At 34.8% G+C, this 27,959-nt stretch overlaps 1 protein-coding gene across 4 annotated transcripts in view; it reads right to left on the minus strand.

The window, feature by feature from the left end:
* Positions 1-302: 302 nt before the first annotated feature.
* Positions 303-27,959, minus strand: part of TFEC (transcription factor EC) — a 40,388-nt gene continuing 12,731 nt past the window's right edge. For 3 of the 4 annotated variants that reach the window (XM_068669525.1, XM_068669526.1, XM_068669527.1), the window contains 5 exons: positions 18,515-18,629; positions 17,569-17,625; positions 14,511-14,586; positions 6,170-6,317; positions 303-5,286 (listed from right to left, as the gene is read on the minus strand). In XM_068669525.1, coding sequence (XP_068525626.1) covers positions 4,906-5,286; positions 6,170-6,317; positions 14,511-14,586; positions 17,569-17,625; positions 18,515-18,629 — 777 coding nt within the window. In that variant the 3' untranslated portion in view covers positions 303-4,905. The remainder of the gene's footprint in view (positions 5,287-6,169; positions 6,318-14,510; positions 14,587-17,568; positions 17,626-18,514; positions 18,630-27,959) is intronic. The other variant, XM_068669528.1, reaches the window with a different exon arrangement.

Below are 27,959 nucleotides of genomic sequence, written 5' to 3' on the forward strand. Positions count from 1 at the left end.
AGTGCTTTTCTAAGCTATGACATAACTTTTATTTTCTGATGCTGTTTATTTACTCATTAAGAACCTGGTTCTGCAACAGGCTGGGCATTGCCTTTCTTCAAAGTGAACCGAGGGCTCTCAGTTCCTCACAAAGGAACCGAGTACTTTTTATGATCAAATCCTAAGTGCACAATAAGTAAAAAATCAAAGCATCCTTCCATGACTAATCACTGAACTTTAAATAATATTTATAATATTGTTCTCTTTTAATACTGGTAGGGATGTCTTAATGATTTGATGAAATAAAGAGTCTGGAGAGAATCTTTAGTACAAATAAAATGTTTATCTGATATACACAAACAATGAGCACTATTTTACGTGAAACAAATGAACTATTACAAAACTATAGCTGAAATATATATCACTACTTAACAATTTTTACATCATGTCATGAACAGAAAGCACCAAATATATTCTAAAGAAAGCAGCATTTTTTATATTAGGAATTCAAAATGCAACCCAAATCCTTACTTAATTTATTAAGCAAGAATATCTTTTAGTGACAAAATGCTACCTAATTATCAGCTTTAAAAAAATGTTTTACATCTTAAAATACAATATTCTGTTTATCCTAAATTGTCTGGGGAACATCTAGTACATTAAAAGGTTTTTGTAGAGCTTCTTAGTGATTTAACTGATATCATCATGCCTGCTAGCAATTTTGCAACATTCTGAAAACACTTTCCATAAATCAAAGCCTTAGCAGCAGGAATAAGCAGATGGCAGGAGACCATATTAAAGAATGTATCAATTATTTTTATTAATGGAAGGCTACTGGATCATGATGTATCATAATGGACTAAATGTTTAGCAGTTGTGAAGTGTTTTGTCTGTTAGGTATCTCAGATGCTCTTAGCGGATGTTATTATATTGTCTTGTGATGGCATTCTTTGTGGGACTGGATAGTGAAGTTTCACAAGAGACATATAAAGAAATGTTTTAATTTCAGTCCTTTAATTGTATTCATATAAGAAACGTAAAATACCAGCATGTATAAAATGTAATTTCAAAAAGACTGCATATACAGTGTGTAATAAAGTACATTCTGTCTGCATACATTGACTTAGAAAACAAGATACTATATGGTTAACAATGAAAAATAGCAATTATTATAAAAATATTCTACAGTCTCATAATAGTAATGTAAATGCCTTTACTTATCTAAGAGACTTAACATAATTTTAAATTACAATAATTTTACATCCTCCATTCATATATACAGCCCTATTAAAGTCAAAAGGTATTACAATAGCAGTGTTCTTATTAAGATTAAATGACTGAATTATATTTAGTTATTTTACTATATAAAACAACTGTATTCTGTTTGTTAAAACTGTTTGCACTTACTGTAGCTTTTCACACTATCTGTGCTATGCACAGTGTAAAATAATTTATATTTCTGTTCTTAGTATAGTATCTATATCCATTTCATGAATTAAACAGGATGTTAATATTTCAGCTCCCTTTCCTTTTGTATAATTATCAGTCTGCTGGTTTGTGTATTCTGTAAGAACATGTCCACCAGCTTTGAACAGCTGCTACTGAAAACAAGCAAGAATTCCTCATTTAATATATTTTGACAAAAATAGCCAGTTCTTCTCATCTGTGCCCTGATTGAGGTCAAACTCTGTACATCTTTAAATTCTTTTCTAGACCTAGAACCACAGACAAATTATGCATCTTTTTTTGAGAGATTTCATTAGATAGATCTGTATAGGAAAGAGCACAAATTGTGTTTTGCATGCACCACATTTTAGTTGAGTAAAACTCCCCTGCATAGGAAAGAAATTCTGCCTGAGGAAGGATGCCAGGATTTGTCCCTGTAGTCATGCAGTCCCTTTCCTCTGTCCAAGCCAGAAGGCACTGTGCTCTGCTCTGCTCCAAAAGCCCCCCCAGCTTCACAGCAATCTCACCAAACTGAGGTGGGAGACCAACTACTTATTCCAAAAAGTCTGGGATACAGATACCAGCAGAAACTTCTAAATACCTTCAGCACCACCTATGTGGTGTGCTAGCTTATCATTTCTGGTGCCCTGCATCACCATTTAATTTCAACAGTGATGTGTAATACAGGTTATTGTTATTAGTGAAAACACTAATTATGATGACTTCTTACTAAAAAAAAAAAAAAGTAATGGTAGTGAAACAACATCACCATAATACAAACCCACAGGTACAGATACATTTAGTGTTTTGGGTAGGGGTACTGGGGGTCATGTGTGAATGAAGACAGCTTGAATATGCTTAATGATAGATGCAGTACAGTATATTGCAAAAGGAGCATTTCCTATCTCCTGATAGATTTCTCAAGCAGGAAGAGAAAAAAAAAATAAAAAAATCTGGTGCTTTAGACTGAAGCAATTGTCAGAAGAATGAAAATCAACTTTAAAAAAAATTAATGGATGCACTATAATGTTTTTTAGAACAGTGCTTATAAAAGTGATGAAACTCAGGATGTTATTTAAAGTCGATATACATGTAGTTCAAAAGAGTGGCCTAACTCCAATGCAAAAGTTCAATGGGAAAATCATGTTATACATTCATATTTAATTTCTTTTTCTCCATTATGAGCAATCCACACTGGTGTATTTAAAACCAATGTAGTAGAAACTGCAGTACAAGGACAAATGGTGTTTGATGTCAACCAAGTATCTCCTCCTTTCATCAGCTGATGTAGACTGTACATATCCTACACTAGACATAAAGTGGGAATAAATGTTACTTTCAATTCATCGTATTCTGTATTTGAATGTCAATATTAGCTAGTCTTTGGCAAAACTATGACACAGTGAGATCTATTGAGCCTAATTTATAGAAGCACTCCAATTAAAACGCTCATCAGCTCTATGTTCAATTGCCTTTTGTTTATTTGTTTTTACCTTTTGTTAATTTTGTTCATTTGCTTTTCTGTTCCTTTCCTCCATGTTAAAAATAAATAAATAAAAATGAATTTGTTGTTTTGATTAATTTTTAACCATACAGTGGAAGCATATCAGAGCCTCTAAGAAGGGTTAGGTTTGTGTTGGGCTATCTGGGAACTCATACATATGTGACAAAAATATCAATTCTGCTCTCCTCAACTTATATCCAAGCAGTTTGCATAGGCTCACAGAAATCATCAAGGTTCCTAAAAACATAAATATTCTCATGAGGTTGGATATTCCATTATCTTTCATAGACATCTAGATGTAATTTGTTATTTCACTGCTAACTTTCCAATTAAAAAAAACTATCATGATATTACAGGGTCAGTCAGGAATGTGCTATGGCCCTGGATGAATACAGACCTCGTGAGGACTATTAGGAAGACCCAGGTACCAGTAGGCAATAGGAGGAAACAAATGCTCTGTTCTTGGATAATGTTTAAATACATTTAAACCATTCACACGAATAGAAATCCATTTTCATCTCTGTTCCTGATCATGTGACATTTCTGAAGAACGAAGCAGGGCTCAGTGACACCAGTACTTAATACATACATTAGAAGTATATTTGGAATTAGAGGACTCCCAGGTGTGTTCTTTTGGCCTTGGTTGAGGAAGAGCTATGAAGAACTTATGCCAGTTTATTTCCCACATACTAATGTTACAGTAAGAATGATTGCACTTCATGTACTGCAGGAACATACATCACCCTCCAGAATTTCACTGTGTATAGAAATGATATGCATTTAATGAGTCATCAAAACATGTGTTGTGAGTGCCCACTCCTAGTATGCAAGTTATGGAAATCACATCAACACTTCTGAATATCCCATTTGGTTTAAAGTCTTCCTGTCTTTTCTGCAAATTTGAAATTAAATTCTCCTTGTTTCAATATGTTTACTGGGACTCTGTTCATCTTCCTCCATTTCCAAATGGATCAAAGCTTGGGTATGGATAAGATAGAGTCCCTTTAGCAAAACCTTAGTGTGCTGTCCAAGGACACTGAAAGGACTGTCCAGAAGCACACTGGCATGTGTAAATACTCTGGTCCCTTCCACAGAAAGGACACAGCTTGAATACTCTTGGAATAAACACCTGATGCAGCACTGTTACCAGCAGTGCTTGTTTTAAATTGTGCTAATTTTAACATGAATTATCTTTGTTCAGTCTTGTACGTCCATACAGTCTTTCTGAATACTTTCTGCTGAAATGTCATATCTTTTTCTCTGAGTTCCTTTGAGTTTCTGTCATTACGTTAGTTTCTGATTTTCATCTGTATCATTAAAATATATATTAAAAGTATGATCTCTTTCTACAAATGAAATTATATATATATATATAAAAAAAAAACAGGATTGCATGAAAAACTTAATGGATTTTCTCATTTTAAAAACAAGTTATGCAGTTTTATATTCATGTTCACTTCACTTGCGTTACCATGTTTTTTTCAGTTTTTAGAACCTGTAACATTTCTACAGTTCCCAGTTTAAATATTTCCCTATTGTTTCTCATGCTTTGTAGAATTTTTAATACAAAATTCTCATTTTAGTTATGAAAAAAAATAACAAATTCATTTTTATAACAGATAAATGTAAGTATGGATCGAAGAGAGTCTGAATACATTTGTGTAACAAGGATATTCCTTTTGTCGTAACCATATTCATAGTGCTGTAAAAAGTCATGGAACAATTATCAAAACATTTCCAGTGAAGAAAGATTTGTGCAAATGTCAGCTGTGAATAGATGGTGTGAATTTGGAGCAAAGTGATATGAGTTCATGTCCTTCTCATTTTCCTGTGAAGTAAGGACTGATTTAAACTCTTACCTGTTATCTTCACAGTGGTTCTCCATATTTGTATTTGGAACAAGCACAAACACCATGCTTATGCTCAACTAAGTCTTTTAGAAAGTGGTTTAAGGAAGTGTGAGGCCCTTTCTGCTTTTATAAATCATCTCCGTCGTCTGTGCTAAAGCTGCTTCTCCTGCTGCTCTCTTTTGATGCAGCTGGGGATGTGGAAGACAAGAGTGGATCTGCTCCAAATGGTGATACAGTGTCATCCAGTAAAATTTCCTCTAGTCGTTGCTCTTCTTTTAAAGCCGCACTGAAGGACAAATCGGTAAAGTGTGAAAGTGGATCAGAAAAGGCTGTAGATCCATCACAAACATCAGAATTTTGTCCGTGTGCCAAAGGCATTTGTTGAGAGTAGTCTACAGAGTTCTCCTCTGGATATGACTGTTGCTTGATGACCTGCGCAGCTAAATCTACAGCACTGAGTGAAGATATGACTGGAAGGCCATGAGCACGTGCCTGAATCTCTAGTTCCTAATGTTTAAAAAACAAAAATAAAAATTAGATAATGATTTTCGAAGATATATGTCTTCAGAACTATTGCAACAAGCATGCAGATCATACATGCATATTAGTTATACCTCTTGTCTAGTTGTGAGACTATGTTAAAATACAAAATTGTTAATCTAGGAAAATTTGCCATGTACTTCCACAGATAGTTTTCTTTTTAATTCCACTGCTGTCATTAAGCAGCAGGGAACATTAGAATTGGGAAAGCTTTACTGAAAGCATTGCCTTGTGGATCTAATAAAGTTGAAAGAAAAGTGTTGCAACTTTTTGGTCTGTTATTCATTGCTATCCAGAGAAACAAAAGATACTTTATGATGCTAATTTACTGATATATATGTAAATTACAATATTTAAGATGATTAATTTTATATTTGTCTATCTATGTCACCATTGCATGTGTAAATATTCATACTCTGTTGCTTTGTGTCAGGAGCAGACATAGTATGGCACCCTATGCCCAAAGAACTGCAAAGTTTGAAATGGTTACAAAGGGAAATGAAAACACAGAAAGAAATTTTGTGTTCAGTATTGACTTCTGGCAGGTGAAATGTACCTTTTCCTTCCTGTTTTGTCCTTCTCAGGCTATAATATATACATAAGTTAACCATTGGTACAAATACTTTATTAATTTTCACCGTATTCCTTTATGTAAAGTTTAATTAGGAAAGGAATTTCCTAGAAATCTGAAAAAATAAATACCTCATCCCCAATATACACAGCAATAAGCAGGGAAAAACAATTCATTTTTAGTAGTGACATTTGGGAAAAATGATATAGATTAATAGAATTTGATGAGGGATAAGTACTGAGAAAGCTTTGTAGTTCATGGCAACACACTCATACAAACCTGAATTCGAAGCAGAAGTCTTCTGTTAGCGTGCTCTAATTTCTTCTGTCTGTGTTCTAATTCTCTGGCTCTCTGTTGTTCTTTTTGTAGCCACTTGATGTACTCCACTGATGCTTTTAAAATAGTTCCTTTGTTCCAGCGCATATCACTGCAGAATGTAGAGATAACCTTTTCACAATTGTGCATGTCAGCAGAATTCATAAGAACTTACAAAATCTTTTACATTAATATGAAATAATGATTTACATGACTATTATTCACTCTTAGATATTATTGCTTCTGAATGGAAATTTTAATAGAATAGTTAAGAAGCCCTTATATAGTAAAATTAATCCCAGAATGAAAATAAGTGTCAAAAGAAAGTAATAAAGTGACTTTTTGTGGGAGAGCTAAATGCAATATCATGATTCTACCATTACAGTTTTTATATTTTTAGTGAAAATTGCTTTTATTATTAACTCTAAGATTAAAATCTATGTGCAGTAGTTCTGCATTAATGAACTAGGAAATATACATTACTGAGGACTTAAGACTAAATTTTTAAAGATCATTTCAAATATACTACTCCTTTTACCTGACTTACTAATGAGCTTGCTTTTATGCTTGTTGAGGAAAAAATGGTCTACGTTGAATGCCACTCATCACTGACGACAGACAAATCATGGTTTGGTAACCAAAATGGTATGACAAAAATTCTTGCTTAAGCCCATTCAACAAGCTTGAAACAATATAAACCAGGTTGAAGTCCACAGCTACATAGAGACATGAATTTAAAGTAAAACTCTTGCCCCCCAAAAATAAGATTAAACCCTTCCCTCATTCAGAAATTCATGGTTTAGCTACCAGCTTACAAGCAGTCTTATTAACAATACACTTGTTCAAACTTAGCATGAGTTCAAGGACTTTCATACATCCATTTGTTAATTTTCCATATACTCCTTTATGCAAGGTCTTAGAGGCCTTGGAACAGAAATAATTTTCTCTTGAAAATGTTGAATTTCTGATAAAATTTGGTATTGTGTAATACAGGGGCGGGCAGTGCTGCATTAATATTCATATAGAAGAGTTTATCCAAATTACCCACTTCACTGCAAGATGGCTTAAACTGAGCAGAAGACAGACAGCCATTCTGGTCTTATAAACCAAGCCCAAGAGGGAAAAACTTGCTTAAACCAGTAAGAATCTGAGGTTGGGAATGAGAAATAACCAAATTAGTGTGTTGTTGTTAAGTATCTGTCCCAAGTGCATCTGTCCCAAGTGCATATACTTATACCCTGGCATTTATAGAGTAAAAAAATAGATATATATTATACTCTCATCTATTACCACTTTCCATTATTTCTTGCTTGCTTTAGTTAAGGAGCCCTGACTCTACTCACATGCATGTGATCTGGAGTGGATTTGTTTCTTTTAGAAGTGTTGATGTTTTACATTCAGTTTCCTAGAGTAAATACCTAAGGAACCTTGCACTCTTATCCCAAAGGTAAGCAGCATTGATCTCCACCAAGACTGTTGTCTTTCTCCTGAATGTATAGGGCAAATGCTAGGCAGGTACAGGATCTGGGGATCCAGTTGAATGGTAAATGCTTATGGAGCTCATAGCTTTAAAGATGCTCAGAAAAGTAATTAAAATGATTTGTGATAGAGCATCACAGCGTTTAACCATGCCCTAGAATTTAGATCATTTGCTAGGGATTTGGGAGAACTAGCCTTATGGTCAGAGAAGGATGGAATTCACATCTCCTTCCTCTCCAGGCAGCAGACAAACCATGGGCCTCCAACAAACTCCTTACAGCTATGTGGGCCAGGAATACACAACTTTAGAAACTGGGGAAGTCAGAGAGAAAATGGTTATTGCCTCATTCCAGGCTGTCTTCAAAGACAAAACCTCACAGACTGCTCTCTGAAGTGGGTATGCATTTTCATTTAGACTATCTCTGGATGGAAAATTAGGCAGCGGTGGGAGCAGGAGCCAACAGAAGAGCCTGTGTTCCTTGTAAAAGCTGAGCCTTGACAGTCCTTCTGCCCTCCTTCTTCTTGCTGTCCTTCATGCCTATGGGAGAGCAGAACATGTTTCCTGACAGCATCCTGTGGCCTTCCTCCTGTGAGTGGACTTTCTCCTCATATGTGGGATGTCTATGTTCAAACTGCAAAGGTTATGGAAGGTTTTGGTACATCTGATGCTTATGTTTCTGAACAAACCTTTGAATACCATCACCCCATTAAAATCTTGGTGGGTTTTTTGTTTGTTTGTTTTCAGACCTCTCTGGAAAGTTAGGTAAAATGATGACTTCTTAAATACCTCTCTATTTAAGCCTGACTTGTGTAGTTTGAAAGGCTGGAAAGTGCCTGTCTCTCTACACCAAAGAACTTCTGAATAAATAGGAAGAGCTAAAGATAGGAGGAAAACAACTTTTCAAGATGAAAATCTCCACTGTCATCTATTCATAGCAACTTTGAAAAATGCAACAGTACAAAAACTTATATTATAAACTCTGGAGAAGCAAAATCTGACTAGGCACGAGGGATCAATTCCTCCCAGTATGTAATTAAGACCAAGCTAAGCCAATTTTGAACTGATGATCTAAACATGAAAACATAGTAGTATAAAATTACTTACTAAGCTATAGCTGACAAAATTGAAATTCTTAAGACATCTAACAGCAGCAGAAAAATATACATATATCACACCTTTAACAAACATTTAATAGTGATCTCACAATTTCACATGTTATAAAGCATTATGGATTCAAAATCAAATTCAGACAAAAATGTTTTTCAGTTAATTTTTCTGATTGACATATGAATAACCCATATGTTTATGACTTTATTTGAAATGTTTTTATTATGATTCATTCATATTGCACATAACTGGCAACATTTGTGAAATTGCTTACTTTTAGTTCATGTTGCCTTGATACTTTGAATCTTCATGTATATATGGTTATTATAAATTTTCACATAATAGAAGTCATAACTGAAGAACTAATTCCTGGATTCAAATTGCCAGAGAGATGGATTTGATCAACTTGGATGAAATATATATTTATAGATACCTGTGGTAGAAATATCTACAAATTTAAGAGGCAAAACTATCATGGAGATCTCAGATGAAAATGCTGTGGTTGCTGTTATCACTTAACAGATTTTGAGCCATTTCCATTAAACCATTGAAGGTCTGTGCTTAATGAACTGTGATGTACAATACATCTGCTGGCCAGCATGCAAGAACAAATCTGATGCAGGAACAGAATTCTTCCTGATTACTATTTATGCATCTGTTATATCTGTTATTTATGTGTGTGGGCATGTGTGTACACATGTATCCTACTTCTCTTTATGCATATACTCACTGATATCTTATTAACTGAGGGATAGTCATGCAACATCTTCCAATGTCTGGAAGCAACACAGCAAAGGATTGTCTGGCAACCTTAGAAGTCAATTCATATTTCACTCTGTATCTCATTATTTATACCAGGAGCAAAAGAAATACTGGTTCTGCATCACAGACACTCTCCATCCTTTCTAGCCTGGAAGACTATCCATACAGCAGTGACAAGATTGCACTTTGGAGAAACAGAGGCTCTACAGAGGAGATGTATAGGGCTGGAAGAGCAGCAATGTAACTAGAGAGGATGAACAGAAACAGTGGGAACTGCCTAGCAAGTGACTGTAATGTGTCTAGCCCTGTTTAGCAGGCAGGCAGGCAAATTCATTTATGATGGGAAGAAAAAAAAAAAATTTTTTTTGAAAAACAGATTCAATCCAAGAAAGGCAAGTACATAAAAATAATTTGGAAAATTCTCAGAATAGTTATTGGTTTTCTGTGTTTGGTTGTTGTTTTGTTTTGTTTTGTTTGTTTTTCCCAGAAAATACTGAATTCAAAGTTGGCTGCAGATAAAGGTGTATGAAAAGTGATAAAAGGGGTAGTATGAGATTGTTTATTGTTTTTAGGGACATGCATTGTTCCTGCTTAGTATCTAACAGAGGTAGAGTTTATAATGACAATATCTACGAGTTCATCTGAGAACCTGTAAAAAGTGAGCAGTCACTAGTATATTCCAGTCGTTTAATTGGAAAGTGCTTTATAAAAATAGGTAAAACAGTGGCATTTATAAGTATCAATACAGATATAGATCAACTAGTCTTTGGAGACACTGGTTATTAAACTCCTCTTTTTTTTTTTTTTTTTTTTTTTAATCTTCCGTTTTATTGTACATATGTTAGACTCTGTCCTGTAAATACTGAGACAGATGGGAAAATCTACTTGTAAAACAAGTCAGTTGAGAGCAGTAAGTTTTGTGTGTCTGGGCATCAGCAATGACCTCTGCAAAGGAGGATTGTGTCTTTGTGTGTTGGCACATGTGGTACAATAATTTGAAATTTTAAGCAGGCTACACACATATTACCTGGCTTAATTAACAGAGATCTGCTACTCTTAATATAATTTGCATGGAAAACTAGCAAATAAGTAAAAAACATATTGTGTGAACCCTAGTTCCTCCTAAATTTACCCACTAAATCTCTCTACAAATCTCATGAGCCCAGGAATTTAGTGAAATTCTCATCTAGGAGTGTTCTTCATTTAGGAGAAAAGAAACATAGCCATGAGGCTGTACACCAGCTTGCTTCCAGTAAGGCATCTTTGTTGAAGTCAAAGGAGCTTCACTAGTTTGCAAAAGTTGTAGGGCTCCTGCAGGAGGGGCATGAGCATCTGATTATCTAAGATTAAAACTAATTAATGAAAGCAGTGTTTGGGAAGAGGTAGTAGTCACAGAGTTTGCCAGTTGCAGAGCAGTTAATAATAACAAATGCATTTGTGAAGTTGAAACTATGTTTGCTGGCCATTTTTTTTTCACTATTTCTGAGAAATTAGCTTTAGACTGTTTGTTCAAAGAAATCCTTTGAAGGACTTTGTACCTGTTTTGATGACCTGTACAATTACCAAGTGTATTCTCCTGGCCATTTTATAATAGTGTAAGTGTATACAATCTTTTCCTTTACAAGAAACATGGTCATGCTGGCCATTAGAGGGTCTGCCCATAGACAACAGACAGAACATAAGTAAAGACAGATGCAGAGAGCAGAGTGAGTGAGAGCAATTCACTAGCTCTGCCCAAATCCTCAGTGGTTCTTTTAGCACTTCAATTTGATAAAATGACTAGAATTCATAAATGTAAGACGATTTTCTTCATATTTCTGATAATTTCAGTCTAGTTACCATAAAACAATTCTTGAGTTGTCATTCCCAGCCTCTATTACAATATGAATTCCTGTTAACCACCGGATTTTGAAAGACCAAACACAAAGGAACCAAGAACAGAAAAGTATATACATTTAAAGGATGTATATTCTGATTTTTTTTAATTCTTTTTTGCAGCAAAATATGACTGTAAATTTTGGTCTTTTTTACTCTCTCTTTGAATTATTCTATGTGTTTTACATTTCTGAAGCATCTATTACTTGGTTATTTAAGCACTGAAAATTAAACAAAGGCAAAGCTTTTTGCAACTTACCTCAATTTTCTAATGCTGATGAAGTGAATTGATAAATACCCATTCATTTAAGTAACATAATCCCCATTTTTGTCACTAAATTATTTAAAAAAAAAAAAAAAAAAAAAGAGGGTAGGGGCTTAAGCTATTAAAAAGAAAGTTTCTGCAGAGCCTCTGCAGGAGCCAAACAAGCTCACCATCTAACAAAAAAAAAAAAAAAGTGAAACAGAATAAATAAATAAAAACAAACTTCTAAGAAGCATAAATCATAAAAAGTTTCCAAATAGCATTAACAATGACATTTTCTAATCCTGAATGTAATCTTCTTGAAACAAGCCATTTGGGGCAGGCATGCTAATCACAGGGACTTCGATATAACAGTATTTACTTTTCAATGCAAAGGCTGACTTGTTTCACTGTCCAAGCATCAGTAAGGTTTCTCCTTTTACATCTAAGTTCCTACTATAAGAAGAATCTTTTAAAATCAATATATGAGGTGAAAATGCTATGTGTGATAAAATGCTACAGATAAAATATTGTAAGAGCTGATACATCTCTTTCTTTGAAAGAACAGGGCAAACTGGGGGCACAGTAAGGTGTTATGAAGGAAAAAGCAAGAACAGAAAGAGAGGGTAAGGACTCTGAGTTATGATTTGGCAACACATGATGATATCAGAAAAATAAAAATTTTGATCTGCCCAGCCAACAGAACAGTGTGGTCAAGTTGAATTATTTCAACTTGCAAATATATATTAAAAAATTCTTTACAATTCTTTGGATGAATTTAACTGGCCGCTAAGCTACAGCAAAGTTAATCATAGAATCGTAGACTGGTTTGGCTTGGAAGGGACCTTAAAGATCATCTAGTTCCACGCCCCCTGCTGTGGAATGTTTACCCCAAACCCCATCCAGCTTGGCCTAGAGCGCTTCCAGGGATGGGGCATCCCCAGCTTCTCTGGACAACCTGTGCCAGTGCCTCACCACCCTCTCAATAAAGAATTTATTATTCATTAAGTTATGTTATAGCCTAAGTTTTCAATATGTCCAGCACCTTTTGATGCCTCTTTTATTTTTTTTTCCGAAGATCAACCTGAAAGCTTTTACATAGAAACATTTTCAAAAGTAGTACTGATTACCAGCCTTTTAAAAACAACAGTTCTCAGACCTCAGGATGGACTTTTTGCTTTTGTAAATATGTACTGCTTTGGGGATGTCACACTGTTGAACTCAATCATGGGTTTGGAGACTAAAACAAGAAAATGTGATGTCTTCAGGATTTTTTCCTGAAATGTTTTTTCAAGGCATCATCATTAAAATCTATGACTAAAATCCATCATCCACTTCCTGGAGCAAAATTGCAAGTCCAGAGCATTCATTTTAAGCAGAGCTTAGGTGATTGATCTAAGTATTAACAATTTGAATAAGTTTATAAGCTAAAGCAGAATCCAGACCAAAACATGTAACTGAAACACCTCTGTAGGCAATCAAAATCATAACTGGAATTTGTACCTCATGCCCATTTCTAATTGCAGTATAGCTTGCTTCCATTATTGCTTTATACCTGCAAACCAACAGTGCCATCCACTGTTTTTCTGAGAAATCTCTCAATTATTTGCCCAAATGGTCTTGAATACTGAAAGATATGCCAGCAAAATTAAAACTCTTTATGAGTGTGTGTTTGTAGGGGATCACATGTAGCCAAAACTTTATTTAGGCACTTAAAACACTTCTTACTTTAACTCAGAAGTAGTACCCAAATGTATTTAAATAACAAGAACATGCCCTTTTATCTTGCTTGGACGGATGCTGTAGGTGGAGCAGAGTTTGTGAATACTCTAAAATGGTTGTGGCATGTTAACTTTCTCTCTGGTGATTTCACTCCAAGTGGCTTATTATGCCAACCTTATACATATCTAAGTCTCACAGAGCTTTCTAGTGTTACAGAAATTTTAAATATAATACATTTTTTCTTGATTCTGTGGAAAAAAAAATAAAGCTAAAATATTGATAGACATTTTCATTTGAAGCATCCTGCAGGTCTACAATGAAATGCAAATGATGAAGACAACATCTGTATAACCAATTTTATGCAAGATACAAACATGGTCTTAAGGCTTCCCAGAGTAACATGAAAACTCTAAGGCTAAGGTCCTAATATATCACTGAACCATTAATGCTAATCCTACAGTAGTTTTTTTCCTATTGAGGTGGCTTTTTTTTTTCATATTGATGATAAATACAAGCTCTAAGGTAAGGCAGATATAGTATAAGCAATGTGCAGTTTTTGTTAATATAAGTATACTCATTAGTATGAAATTAATTATTGTAGCAATTATAGCAATTATTATTTTTATCTGTGCATTTCAAGACTTTATTTTTTCCCTGCAGTGTGTGGAGGACTTCTGAAAAATGCTCAGTCTACAATCTTTTAACATGATTTTATTTATTTATTTATTTTTGATAACCAAAATGCAGACAGTGACACACAATTTTTTTTATCCCACTAGAGGGCCCATGACAAGGGCTGAAAATATTCCTTTCTTCTCCAGAGACACCACACATACTTGTGGTGTCTTTAGTTTATCTTCTTCCCCACACACTCACCCTGTGTGTGGGGATCTCTGCCTTTAACACCCTGTAATTGTTTTCATTTAATTATCCTTTTCCCAACAGGCACCAAAAATCTGTCAAAAGTTTGTTACTTAACAGCCTGATCCAAGCTAGTGGCCTGGCATGGAAGATTCTGTATCCTATCAGTCAGTCCTGTGCCCATTACATGCAACTATCTTTTTTTCCTGTATTTAAACTATAAACATTATTATAGGAAAGATTGTTGAACTCACGGATCATTAGACTTGGGGATGAGTGTGCCAAGCTCCTTGATTCGGTAATTAATATTATACCTTCTTCTTCTCTCAACTGTTAAAAAGAAATGGTTATTATTTCTATGGTGAAATATTCTTGCAGAAAGTCAACATACATTGTTATAATTAGTTAAAAACAAGTCAGTCAACGTACATAAAATTTCCTGAAAAAGAAATCCCAACATGATCTCTTACCTGCCTATGACAAACTCCATGATTAGTATCAACTCTGCATCCTACCTTGTATGTAGGTTTCCTCCAGTTTAAAACTAGACTCTCAGAGAGTGAAATAGTCTCACATTCTTTAAATGTGAGTTACGCTTAATTTCTTCTGAAGTTTATGCACCCTTCATCCACTGTGCTGCCACACAAGAGTTTTCAGCTTTTATTGGGGGTTTCAGCATTCATATGGACTTCAACAGGGATGCAGGACAACTCATACAATATTTCACATTTTGTCAAAACTCCTTCTACAGACCATGGTTAACAGCTTTTTATCTGTTATCTACTTCTCTCAGCATTGTAAACCATGGATAGGACTTAAGAGCAACCATCTCTTCACTGAAACAGGAAGATTGTGTCCCAGAAACACTCCATCCCCAGCATATTTGTTTTCTTTGATGATGGAAAGCAAAACCATACTTAAAATAACTTTCAAAACACTCCACAAAATGAAGAAAAAGTCATTAAAATAAATAAATAAATGTATTCTTCCAAGACAAATTATGTATGGTATCTTGCTTTATTTGCAGCTTAGTTAGAAAGACAAAAAGAGAAGACAAGCCTCTTAAAATTAGTTTCCCATCTCTGTGTTCTCAGTCCACTTTTTCAGTGCTGTATGGGTATCCAGATGAGTGTGTGTGCACAATGGGCCTGTCACCTTTCTGCCTCCATTTGACTAATTTAGAGAGAGTTCTCCTCTTCTTCCTCACAAGTTTTTCTACAGCTACATATACATGTATATGCAGAAATCTCATGTTTATCAGTGGCACAAAGGACATCTTATCACTTAGAGGGATTTTTTGTACATAATTGTGACACAGAAAGTATAAACATTTAAATAGTAATAATAATAGTAACGGTTTAAACTCTTGGTATTACTAGAAGAAGTGGCTCTGTTTCTTAGATCTAAATTGTTTTTCAGGGTTTCATTGAGAACCTAACATGTCAAAAAGAAAGCTTTTCTGTAAGACTTATAAGAACGTTTCTGTAAAATACGGACTTTAATTCAACCTGCAACATGAATGTTTGCATAATTCTCATCAGGTTCCAAAACCTGACTTTTCAGACCATCTCTAAAAAATACAGTACCATTAAATAGTAAATAACACTAACAAAACCATCTTGGGTAATGCATTAATATGCCTAAGGCATCACACAGTAGACCTGTCTCCAGAGAGACTTTGAGCTCTGAAATATACACCTGGAGCCAAACCAGAAAAGATGTTATGTGTCTTCTTGCCATGATCCTGGCATACAGTCTTCGGCATACTTTCCAGTTGTGAAGGACACTTCACAGACATTTCTGTGTGCAGCAAGGATGATCTCAGAGACCTCCCCTCCCAAAAAAACAAACCAAACCAAACCAAAACAGTGGAGGCATCCCTAATGTATGCGTGCACCTATCTTGCCTGTCTTTCCTCTTCTTCCCCTTCATACAGCTAGGGACAACTCCTACCCACCTCCTTTCCTAGTCCAGCAAAAACTCCGTATTCCTGCCCAAATAAGGCAGGCAGCAGCTTGGAAGTGACACTTCCAAGAAAATGAGCTAGCAAATGCAAAAATCTACATGGCTTGTTTGTGATCCACAAAAACATACGAACAGAAACAAGGATTCCTTCTGGAATCAGTAGCAGAAAGATGCCAGTATGTTGTACCAGTGGACATATACTTCCAGGTACATGCAAGTAAATTCATAACCCTAAGATCACTGGAATAGACAGAGAACAAAGTTTAAAATAGTAGTTATTAACTAATTATGAATTTAGACTTACATTCACAAATTATTTCTGCTAGAAGAAATGAAAAGGAGAGATGGAAAATGCAATTGTTTCATTCAACACTTTTCAAAGGGAATGCTTCAGGTTTTTTGCTTTAAATTACTCTTCAGAGAGAAAAATTGCCTAATGTTACAGGCAATCTTCTTTCAGCAATAAAAAATGTTTTTATTCTAGATAAACCAAAATGTTGTTTATTTTTACGTGTTTAATATTTAAACACTGAACTATAAATTTCAATATGTTCTAAGCATCAAGTACAGAAGACTTTTCCTTTGAAACTAAAATGAAACTATCATTGCACTACTGTACTGATGTCCACAAAGGAAACAGAAGTCTACCCCAGCCTACAGCAGTCAGAGGGTATGTGTATCAGAGAAGTCAGAGCACTGTTTCTTTTCCAGTTGTGCCCCAATCTCCTTCTGTGACGTACAATTTTCATGGCTTTAAGTGCTTAACTACTGTCTGAAAATGGTTGTGGAGGGATGTTTTCAGTGTTGTTTTTTTTTTTTTTCCTTATTTTTTTTTTCTTTCAATTGACTGTAGAGAGATATGGTCTCTCGCTTGGATGCTTTAGAAAGTAAATGAGGAGTCTGGATCATCATTGTTCTGTTGTTTGGTTGGCTGATTTTTTATTTTATTATTTTATTTTATTTTATTTTATTTTATATTTTATTTTATTTTATTTTATTTTATTTTATTTTATTTATTTTTTACTCCTTTACTGTCTGTTTTGCACTGTAATTCTTAAAGACATCAAGTAAAATGGAACAGTGCAAGATATATATAGAAATGTAAACTCAAAACATAATAGCAGGAGATGATATGGGAAGAAATTAAAGATATGTAAGGTACTTTAAAAGAAAAAAAGTAAAAGACAAATTTGGTTCAGAGGAGAAAGCTATGTGGTTGGCTGTGTTTACAGACTGAGCTCAATCTGATTACCCTGCCAAGACACAGAAAATGAGCAGAGACATGGCAGCTAATGTATATTAGTTCTGTATTCCATTTAACAAGATTGAAGATGAACATATACTTACTGAGATTGTGGTTATCCTTTTTTTGTCTCTCCTTGGCCATTGCTCTTGTATCTGCTTCTGACAGAAAGTAACATTTATTACAACAGTCCTCAAGTTACAATTTCAGCTTTCCTATCGCCATTTCAAAATAGCCTCTTTTCACACAGACACACACACACACTCGAAAGACTTCTATTCATTTTACTTTATTACTCTTTTTATTATTAAACAAGATCATAAGCAAATCTACATTCTACCAGTACTAAATTTTTGAGCAAGTCTGACAGGTTACTTAAGATATTTATTATTGCACATTTTTTATTTAAGAATATAGAAATGTTATGGAGGAGTATTTTTCTCCTATTTGCTGTAGTTTACAACAGGAAAAAACAACACAGTAATGTGAATATGGATTTTTATATCCCATAATGCAAGAGTTAACCAGATTTCTAATATATTCATATTGGACAAACTCAGTGTTTCCTCTGAGTAACACTAATAAACTGTACATGGTTGGTAGCATTCTTTGGATTAATTGAATGTAACTTTTAAAGTTGTTAATCCACTAATATAGATTTACCTTGAATAGCCTTATTGTAAGCTTTTACAAGAACCATTTGTTCCACCCTGGAACAAATTTAATGGATGATAATTTATTTATACCATTGATCAGGAGCCAACATGTGGAAGAATACACTGTTTTCTAAAATAATTAGGTTTATAAGAAGCATGATGTTCATGAAAATCACAGGGCAAACATTGTTTCTCAATTGCTAAAGAGGAGAACAGAAAGAAAACATTTCTTCATGGTCTTTGTTCTTTTCCTTAAATGAAACTACATATTGCAAAATTCTCAGGAAATGAATTACTATGGAGATTTATTTCATGAGTATTTTTTGTTCAACTTTTAAGAGAAACATCATAACTTCTTAAATTATAAAATGCTGAAATCTGAGAGTTCTTTTACCTGTGAGTTCCCTTTTTACTGGTAGATTAGCTGGGCAAGAAGCATTTGTGAGACCCATATTAGCTGGTGTCATTCCCTGGTCACTGTTATATATATCCAAAATGCTGCTAGATAGCTTAAGGGGGAGGGGAAGGAAAGGAGAAGAAAAAAGAGAAAACAAAACAACAACAACAACAAAAAAAACAATTAGAATAAGCTAAAAGACTTAGAAGATTTAAAAAAAAAACAACAACAACAACAACAACCAAAAAAAAAAAAAAACACACCATAAATACAAAAGAAAAATATGTTTCTTGAATATGAGACTGATGTTCTTTAGGAGCAGCTATAGTTATGTCTAAAGGGAAACTTAGTCCTTAAGTAATATTAAGTAACGTCAAAAGTGAAAGATCAAAGTGTGCCATTGTTCTACAAGCAGATTTCCAAGTGAAATTTCTACAGGTTTTAGCTGCAGAGTAACAGAAGGATATGGCCCATGGTGTCTGTTTTTGAATTAATTCTATTCCATATTGTCAAATAACACGATTAGCATAACTGCATTTGAAACAAAAGTTAGGTTGAAAGGAAAAGTAACCTTGCTGATTTTGAACAATTACATAATGATTCTATGGATTCCAGATTATTACCCAAATATTACCTTTACTTTTTAAATGTATTGAAGTTTAGTAATGAACAGTTTGGACTCAGTTTCTATGACCATATAACAATCCTTTCATTATTGATTATTGTCTTATATATTGCTGTATGTTCATGTGAAAATAGAGTCCAAGTCCAAGACAACCAAGAATGTAAAACAGCTTAGCAACTTTTTTTTCCTTTTTTTTTTCCTCTTTTTTTTTTTTTTTCATTCTATGATGCACATAAAGTTTGTGCAGACTGTTTTGTGGTTTTCTTTTGAGGCCAATACAAAATGACTCAGAAATCTAGTTCAAAACCTGGTCTTGAATGCTTTCAGGGATGGGATATTCACAGCTTCTCTGGGCAACCTGCTTCAGTGCTTCACCAGCCTCTGAGTGAAGAATTTCCTCCTAAAATCTAATCTAAATCTCTCTTTTAGTTCATAACCATTCTTCCCTGTCCTATCACTATCTGCCTGTGTTGAAAAATTTGCTCTCCATCGTTTATATAAGTTCTCTCTAAGTATTGAAAGACTTCAGCGAGGTTCTAAAGCCTTCAGCGAAGGCTTCTAAAGCCTTCTATTCTGCAGACTGAACAACCCAAACTCTTTCCACCTAATAAGCGAGGTGCTCCAGCCCTTTGACCATCTTTGTGCCCCTCCACTGGACATATTCTAAAATGTCCAAATTCTCCTTCTACTGGAGACCCCAGACCTGGATGCAACATTCCAAGTGGGGCCTCACAAGGACAGAGTGGAGGGGGGACAATCACATTCCTTGACTTGCTGGCCAATCCTCTGTTGATGCAGCCCAGGAAGCAGCTGGCCTTTTGGTCTGCAAGCACACACTGATGGCTCATACAAAGCCTTTCCTCCACCAAAACCCCCAAGTCCCTCTTTGCAGGGCTGCTCGCAATGAGTTCACCTAGTCTATGCTCATGTTTGGGATTGCACTAACCCTGGTGCAACACCTTGCACTTGGCCTTGTTGAACTTCATTAGGTTCATGTGGTCCCACTGCTCAAGCTTGTCCAGGTCCCTTTGGATGGCATCCCTTTCTTCTGTTGTATCAACTGCACTACTCAGCTTGGTGTCATCTTCAGATTTGCTGAGGGTGCACTTGATCCCACTGTCTGTGTCACTGATAAAGATATTAAACAGCATTGGTTCCAGGACAGACCCCTGAGGGACACTATTTGTCATTGGCCTCCACCTGGAACATTTTGAATGGAGACACTTTCCCAATGATTTTTTTAGTGTGAAATTATCCCATGGCAGTTCTTACTACATTTTTATATTAACTCTGAAAAAGTAAAAAAACTTTTTTTATATATATAATATTTTTTCTAATTATTTGAGAGTCTAGTTTGTGTTAAATTCTCCTAATAACCCACAATAGAATGAAGCATTCAGGATTCCTTTTAAATACATATATATAACATGCTCACTTTCCAATGAATTTGTAGAAGTCTATTATTTAAGAGAACTAAAAAATCTTAAATACCATTAGAAATCGAAACACCAAGTCAGTTTTGAAAGTCTGATTAAATATTTGATCTCTCAATTAAAACACTTTTTAAAAGAATGTTTGGAATTCAGATGAGTATTACTCAAGAACAAGCCATGTTTAATATGCAGGATTTGAAAGCTAAGCACATTTCCATGTTAAGTACCTTCGTTTCATTCCTGAGAGGTAAACTGACAAGTATTACAGCATTCACTGCAGCTTTAACTTTAGATTTTCTTTGTTTCAATGATAGTATAACTATATTACAAAAGTAAACTCATATTAGCTCTAGATACACGTTTAAAGACTTCCTACACTTATGTAAATGAATTTGGCTTATTGAAATAACATGAAAATAGAATTTCCTATTTAGTGCTGATATAAAAAAAAATGAGTGTCAGTGTGACTCCTACACTGATTTCATTGGACTTTGAATAAGGTTATTATAGGGGTTGGGCTAGTGTTGTGAAATGCTAGGAATTGGTAATCACTGAAAATAAGATAATCTCATATAAAATCTAACAAATGAGAAATTCATTTGTATCATATATGTTGTATTTTACATAGTTTGCACGGTTGTGTACATGAGTTCAACATTTTGCATGACACTGGTCGTAAATTTTCTAATTTACAATATTATCAAAACCATTAGTGGAAAAATCAGAACTGTAAGCCACAGATTGATGCAAAACACATGAGATGCATCAATGAGTGCTTCTAATTTTCCCTCACAAAGTCATCTGTATGATCTAGGTATGGTTAAATGTCTATGGTCTATTCAAAACAGCATGAATTTAATTGACAAGGCCCAAATTGAAGAGAAAAGGTTAGAAACAGCCAACCGGCTGGTAATTAAAAAACAATACCAAGACATCTGAAAGTTCAAAAGTGTGTAAGGATTCAAAAGAGGCTCTCTGGTGACAATTAGGGTGAGTAAACTCAGAACTACAGGCAGACATTTCAGCTCTATTAGATCACACAGCTGAAGGTAATGTCATCTAACTCAGCTTACTTTGCATGGAGTTATATAAATTCATTTGATTCTTTCCATCAGCAGAACTGCTACAGTGTCATCCCACAGTGCCAGGGCTTTAAGCAAATATCTGTCTGTAGTCTATGTCTGGCTGCATTCATTAATGTTTTCATCAAACAGAAGAAGGCATGTAATATTTCTCAAAATATCCCATATGAACTTCGTTTCACACAGTCTACAGCATTTTTCCCCTCATCATTTGGCAATTTTTATCAATCATTAGGAAAACAGAGTCATAACCTCATGCAGAGATGATAAAAATGAAACCAAAACCCAAGTCTACTGATGTCAACAATCCTATGACCTCACTAATTAGAATGATTCATATATGTTAATCACATGTCAATCACTAGGATTGTCAAAATCAGCTTTGTGTCACACCATTAAAGAGAAACTTTGATCTAATGTTGTCTAACCTTAATAAATTGTTATCCAGAACTTAGACATCAGAGAATAAATGTATTCAAGAGCACTGCCACAGAGATCCTACAAAATACTCACTCATTCACTTCTTTGAAAGTGCTATCTGTGTTGCAGAATCCATCTTTCTGACTGAAACATACAGAGGTGTGAAAAGTAGGACCATTTTCAACAACCTCTAGGTAAGTAACTCCTGCGGAATAGAGAATGTTATGTTCAATCCTACTTAAGTCTATTACTGCCTCAACCAATGCACTGAACAATTGGATAGCAGAATAAACAGCTTACTCATCTGACCACAGAAAGGAGACATGGAAAAAAGGTTCTTTCCTTCATAACTACGTCCCATCCGGACACAGATTTTTTGTCGCCCTTCACTGTAGGTGATACTGTTCAGTACAAAAGCAGTTGTGCCAATCTCACTATCAACTGCCACTTAGTAGAAATCTCAAATGCAATGAAATGACCATTATGATGGTTATGTGTCTTTGTGGATAAATCCACTAGTGATCTCCCTTTGACACACTGTCTTCATCTTCAGTTAACCAGCATTTTCGCATTTACAGTAGGGTAAAGTGGGTATAAAGCAGCCTGTAAATTAGATGATGTAGTTATCATCACATTGTTCGAAGAGAAATCTTATGCTCGGAGCCCCTCTGGGGTATGCAACTAGGAAAACCATAGACCTGTTAGACTGGGTCCAGATGAGGTTCAAATTTCCAAATAAGCTCTTATTTTCAAAATCACATGAGAACAACAGAGCAAAACAGACTGGATCTTTCCTGACAAATATTCACATTGATGATTATGGGAGAATTTTAAGAATACAAAGTCAAAAACATATCACTTTTGAATTTTGTTGCAACTCTCTGCCTGAGTTTGGCCTGAATTGATATTCACCCTGGAAAATCCTTGCTACTGTTACAGAATATCAAGAAAAAAAAATTAAAACAGATATTAGTCAATTTTGATTTTTTGTTTGATTATGCATTGGAGCTCCATACACCATAATGTAAATTATTTCTTACAATGTCATATAAATAGATTTATCTATTTTTTGCAGCACTGAGCCTTCAAATAGCTTTCAATTTTAACCTACAAGACAAATATATACATTGACATAATTTTGCCAAAAAAGTAAAAAAAAGTACTAAAGTATAAATCATTTGCAATGGCATAATTATATAATGTGTATACAGTGGTGATCTTATAATTATAGAGCACTGACAAATCTGATGAATCCCAAAGCACTTTAAAGCTGCACCTCATTACACTGCATCAAAGGTCTGTTCTTTTTTCAGTTTAGATATGTGGAAACACAGATATTCAGGTATGAAAATGCATAAGTCCCAGGAAATAAACTATTTATCCTGCAGGTGCCAAGAGCCACACTAGTTCACAGCTGTGATGTTCTGAGAAGTACTGGTAAGTCACATCATTTTCAACCTTTGCATTGAACATACATATATTTGTGTGTGTATGTCTCAGAATTTAGATGCAAGGGGTGAACACAGACATATTAAAAATAGCAGGATATAATTACTCACTTTTCCTGCTTCTAAAATGCAGCCAGCTTTGGACAAAAGATTAATAACCTTTAACACAGCAAATGATTTAGTGGGAATAACCAGTGACAATGTGGTACAGGAAGAGAATAATACTATATCTAATTAAAACTGCAAGGAGAATTAAAGAAAGCAGACTGTAATTAACGAAGTTAGCATTTGGCAAGGACATTGGGGTTAACGTTCTTCCTTTTGTATAAAGTGTCATGGGATCTTCAATGCCTGTGTGCAAAGACTGGAACGTAAGAATTTCCATTCATGGGGCTCAATCCTGAAAGATGCTCAACTTTGAAGCTTAAACCAATTATAAAGGCAAACTTCAGATGAAGTACCTGAGTGACTGGCTTGAGGTTCTGCCTGGCTTGAGCTCAGCAGAACCTCACAAGAACCTGAGACCTTGTGGTTGCTGGCAATGTCTAAGACAAGTACTATAAAGGCCTCATCCAAAGGAGCTTGTTATGTTTGGACATAAACTGCCATGCAGGCAGGACTGTGTGTTAAATATTAATATTAAGGGTTTGGTACTTGCATGGTTGGCTGCCAATGAACAGCAGTGATCACAATTTGCAATCTTTAATATGCTTTTTCTATTTGTTTGTTTGTTTGGAGGTAGCGAGAGAGGGAGGGAAACATTACTAATCCAGGAAAACTGTTTCTTCATGAAGAGGAATACAGAGAAATACTATGGTATTCCAAATCCCGCAGCATGGCAGATATTGGCAAGTATCATTTAATTTCAAGGAAGAATGAAATTAAATAGCATATGATAAAACATATCTATAAGAGTCACCTGTGCCCATTCACCTGTAGTCCCAACACAGTACCATGTCACAACAGTGTTCACTTACATCATCATATACTATTTAAGTATTTGTTCATTTGGCTAATCTTTGAATGATGTGTTTGTATTACAGTAACATCCAAGTCTGTAAGAATCTATCACAGTTAATATTGCACAGATAGAAAATAATAAGTGAACCCTGTTCCAAAGGCAAATAGATTTTTCTTAATTTAAAAACTCTGCTGAATCTGGTAATGTTCAGCCTAGACATAGAGACCCTGGGCTAGAAAGTGCCGAGGACATTGGGTTGAATTATCATAACATCACATAAACCAACCACACTGTCTTAAAATCAGTTAGGTTTCCTGTCTCCAGTATTTTGATTTGGAGTGTGTTGCAGAAGTTGAGTGATTACAGACTGCTGTTAAAAAGCTTTATCTCCATCTCCAGACAAACATTATTTCATTTATGTTTTCCTTTAACTTATGTAATTAATTGTTTAACTTATGTAATTAATTAACTTCCCAATGTGAGTAGCCATAGATCCTATAAACCTTTGTTTTGTTAAACTGATCGGGCCATTTTTAGCCAAATTTCCCATGCTATGATTTGTCCTAACAGTCCTCTCTCTACCTTTCCTTCTTTCTGCTTTGAGTAAGTCTTTCTGAAGGGTGTACACTTATATTTGTCTACAGTATTCTAAAAGGTTTCTACCCATTGAATTCCACAGTGGATATTCCTCTGTGTCTCTGGAAATCTCTCTCGTCCCTCTCTTGATGTATTCTAAGATCATATTTATCTTCCCTCCCCCCACCCCCTTTTTTTTCCAGTCTCATCATTTTGATGGCTTATAGTCATTCTGTAAGCAACTAATATAATCAGATTTTTCTCTGTCATCTCCAGCTAATGAACTCTCAGCTTACTGCAGACATTCCTGTTATTAGTATTTAAATGAATGACCTTGCACGCAGTCCTGTTACATCGCTTCCATTTATACTATTTTGTCATCTCAGTCATTTAACTATTCCTCTACGATATTTTGACCCTTCTTTGTATTGGCAATGCTTTCTATTTTTGCTACCTCAATGAATTTCATCAGCAAAACCATATATTTTTCTACCAGAGTCATTAACAAAATTATTAAATAAACAGAAGCTCAGACTGATTCTTGGAGTGCTTCATTAATACATTTTAACAAAATCTTTGTCATCTTTCTAGCCTACCCCTAAACCTGAATACAATCCTGCTCAGTTTCCTTTCTCTGCAATCTGTATTGCATTTTACTAATAGTCATTCATAGAAAGGAGGATACAAACACTAAATCCTGAATATGCAAGGCTAGCTAGAAAGGATAATTCCAGTAGCAAACAGATACATCCAAAAGGATGTCACTAGTCATGGAAGTGATGCAGGTATGCACATTTTTAAAGAGCAAATACCTTTTATGTTCTCGTTACCTAAAATGGCTAATTCTTAGGATAGCAAGGGCTTTTCACTGACATTATCTGGACTGTCCTGACAGGTTGGATCAATTCATCAGCTAACCTGAGTTCTCTTGAGGGATCTGGGAGCAGATAGCAAGATGGACTATCCAGTTTGTGGAAGCTCATTTCTAGGTACCACTTCTTCTATAGTCTTCTCAATTCTCCATGGTCATGTAAAGGTCATAAAGCCCAGGTATATGATCAGAGGGCTTAAAGATGACCCCAGAAAAGAAAGAGGTCATAAACCTGACTGCCTCTGAGATTTTTCATTCTGCTCATGTCAGAAGAGCCCATGGAAAACAGGACAAGTGGGAAGCAAACTGCAGGAATTGTCTTGCTAGCAGAAACATCCTTAAGTTACCCTTTTTTCTAGGATTAATAACTGCAGACATGCAACATGATGAGTGTGCCTACATGTTGCATGCCTGTATATCCTGCAGTAACAGAAATAGGGTATACATCCAGAGAAGCTGATGCATACAATACAGATAGTTCAGAAAACCATTGGCCCTACTAGACCTGGTCACATTGCCTGTACTGCATGTACAGACTTGGCAATCTCTAGGAACAGGGAAGCAATGTACATGCACCTTACTTGTCACAAGAAGAAGCTACGTATCTGCCTAACTTGAGGGCTTGGGTATTGTATCTGAAAAAAAAAGGTCTTTTTGTGCTTGATAAAAAATAATACTTGCTCAGACTTCATCTAGATTAAGTGTTCACATGTGAAATATTACTACAATACTTTATAGTTGCCCACCCCTAAATATATCCTGCTTAAATCATGTTATCATTGGAACCTAATTGATAGCATCACTTCAAAGAACAGTTTTGTAAAATGAAGCTATTTCTTCTTAGATATAAAACATATGTTAGCACCCATTCATCTATCTCAGTGTGGTCCTTGCTTATTCATTTTAATTAAAAAATCAAAGCAGAGATTTTACACAGATTTTATACTAATTTCATATGCATCCCAAATGTAGAAATCTAAATTTGGAACAGTGTCCACATTTCATTTTACATACTAAGTAAAATTCGGTTTGTGCACTATTTATGTTACTGGAATACAAAACATAAAAAAAACATATTTCTTGTCAGTCTTGACCTGTTTAGTCATGATACACAAACTCAAATATTGTTAATTTTTGAAGTCCACGGATGAACTTCACAATGTGTACTGAATTTGGTCAAAGAGTGAATTGATCAATAAATGTACAATAACCTAGTCGTTACAACTATTTTCAGAACAGTAGTATCTGCTATAACAAGTGTTTCTAATTTTCGATGACGGGAAAACTGGGGCTATTCTTCTATCTTCAATGTGTGTTTTAGTGAATTGTGACTTTTCTTCTAATTCAAAAGCATAACAGACAGGAGGAATGATTGTGTGGTTCAATAAAAGACCTGTACTCAGAATACTGGAGTTCAACCCCTTGCATTGTTTTTCAGTTTCTAGGTTGCTTGAAGAAAGGTGAACAGAAACTGATATCTTTTTTTTTTCTTTTTTTTCTTTTTTTTCTGAAGAGATGTGTTTACATTGTAAACTATAAAAAATTTGTAACATATTTAGTCTAGAACAAGAAGATTCCTCTACAGCTAAATATTTTAGGTCTTTTTCAATTGAAATACAAAATGTTTATGACATATTTGAAAATAGATGGTCTTCAGGGACAACTACTACCCAAATTTTTCAGTTCCTACTTTTATTATCTGAAGAGAACAGCAGAAAAGCAAATTCATCCCTTTTCAGACTTGTTTTTTTTAGAACAAATTGTATCTCCTTCTATATTTATCTTTAACATGGTTCATAATTGCACACTCCTCAACCAGAGACTTAATGTTCAGATATATTATATTACATATTATATATAATGTATGAAAACTGGTTCATTTTTTATCTTCAAATAATGATCATCAAGCTGCTTCATTATTCATCGGAGAAAAATGAACTCTGTTCATTTTCCCAGTTACAGTACTTTCCTGCCCTGATCATATACATAGAAGTACATTGTCTAGATAAATGTCTGGTCAAATATG

The sequence above is a fragment of the Anas acuta genome, chromosome 1 (assembly GCF_963932015.1).
Source record: "Anas acuta chromosome 1, bAnaAcu1.1, whole genome shotgun sequence".
Taxonomy (NCBI): Eukaryota; Metazoa; Chordata; class Aves; order Anseriformes; family Anatidae; genus Anas; species Anas acuta.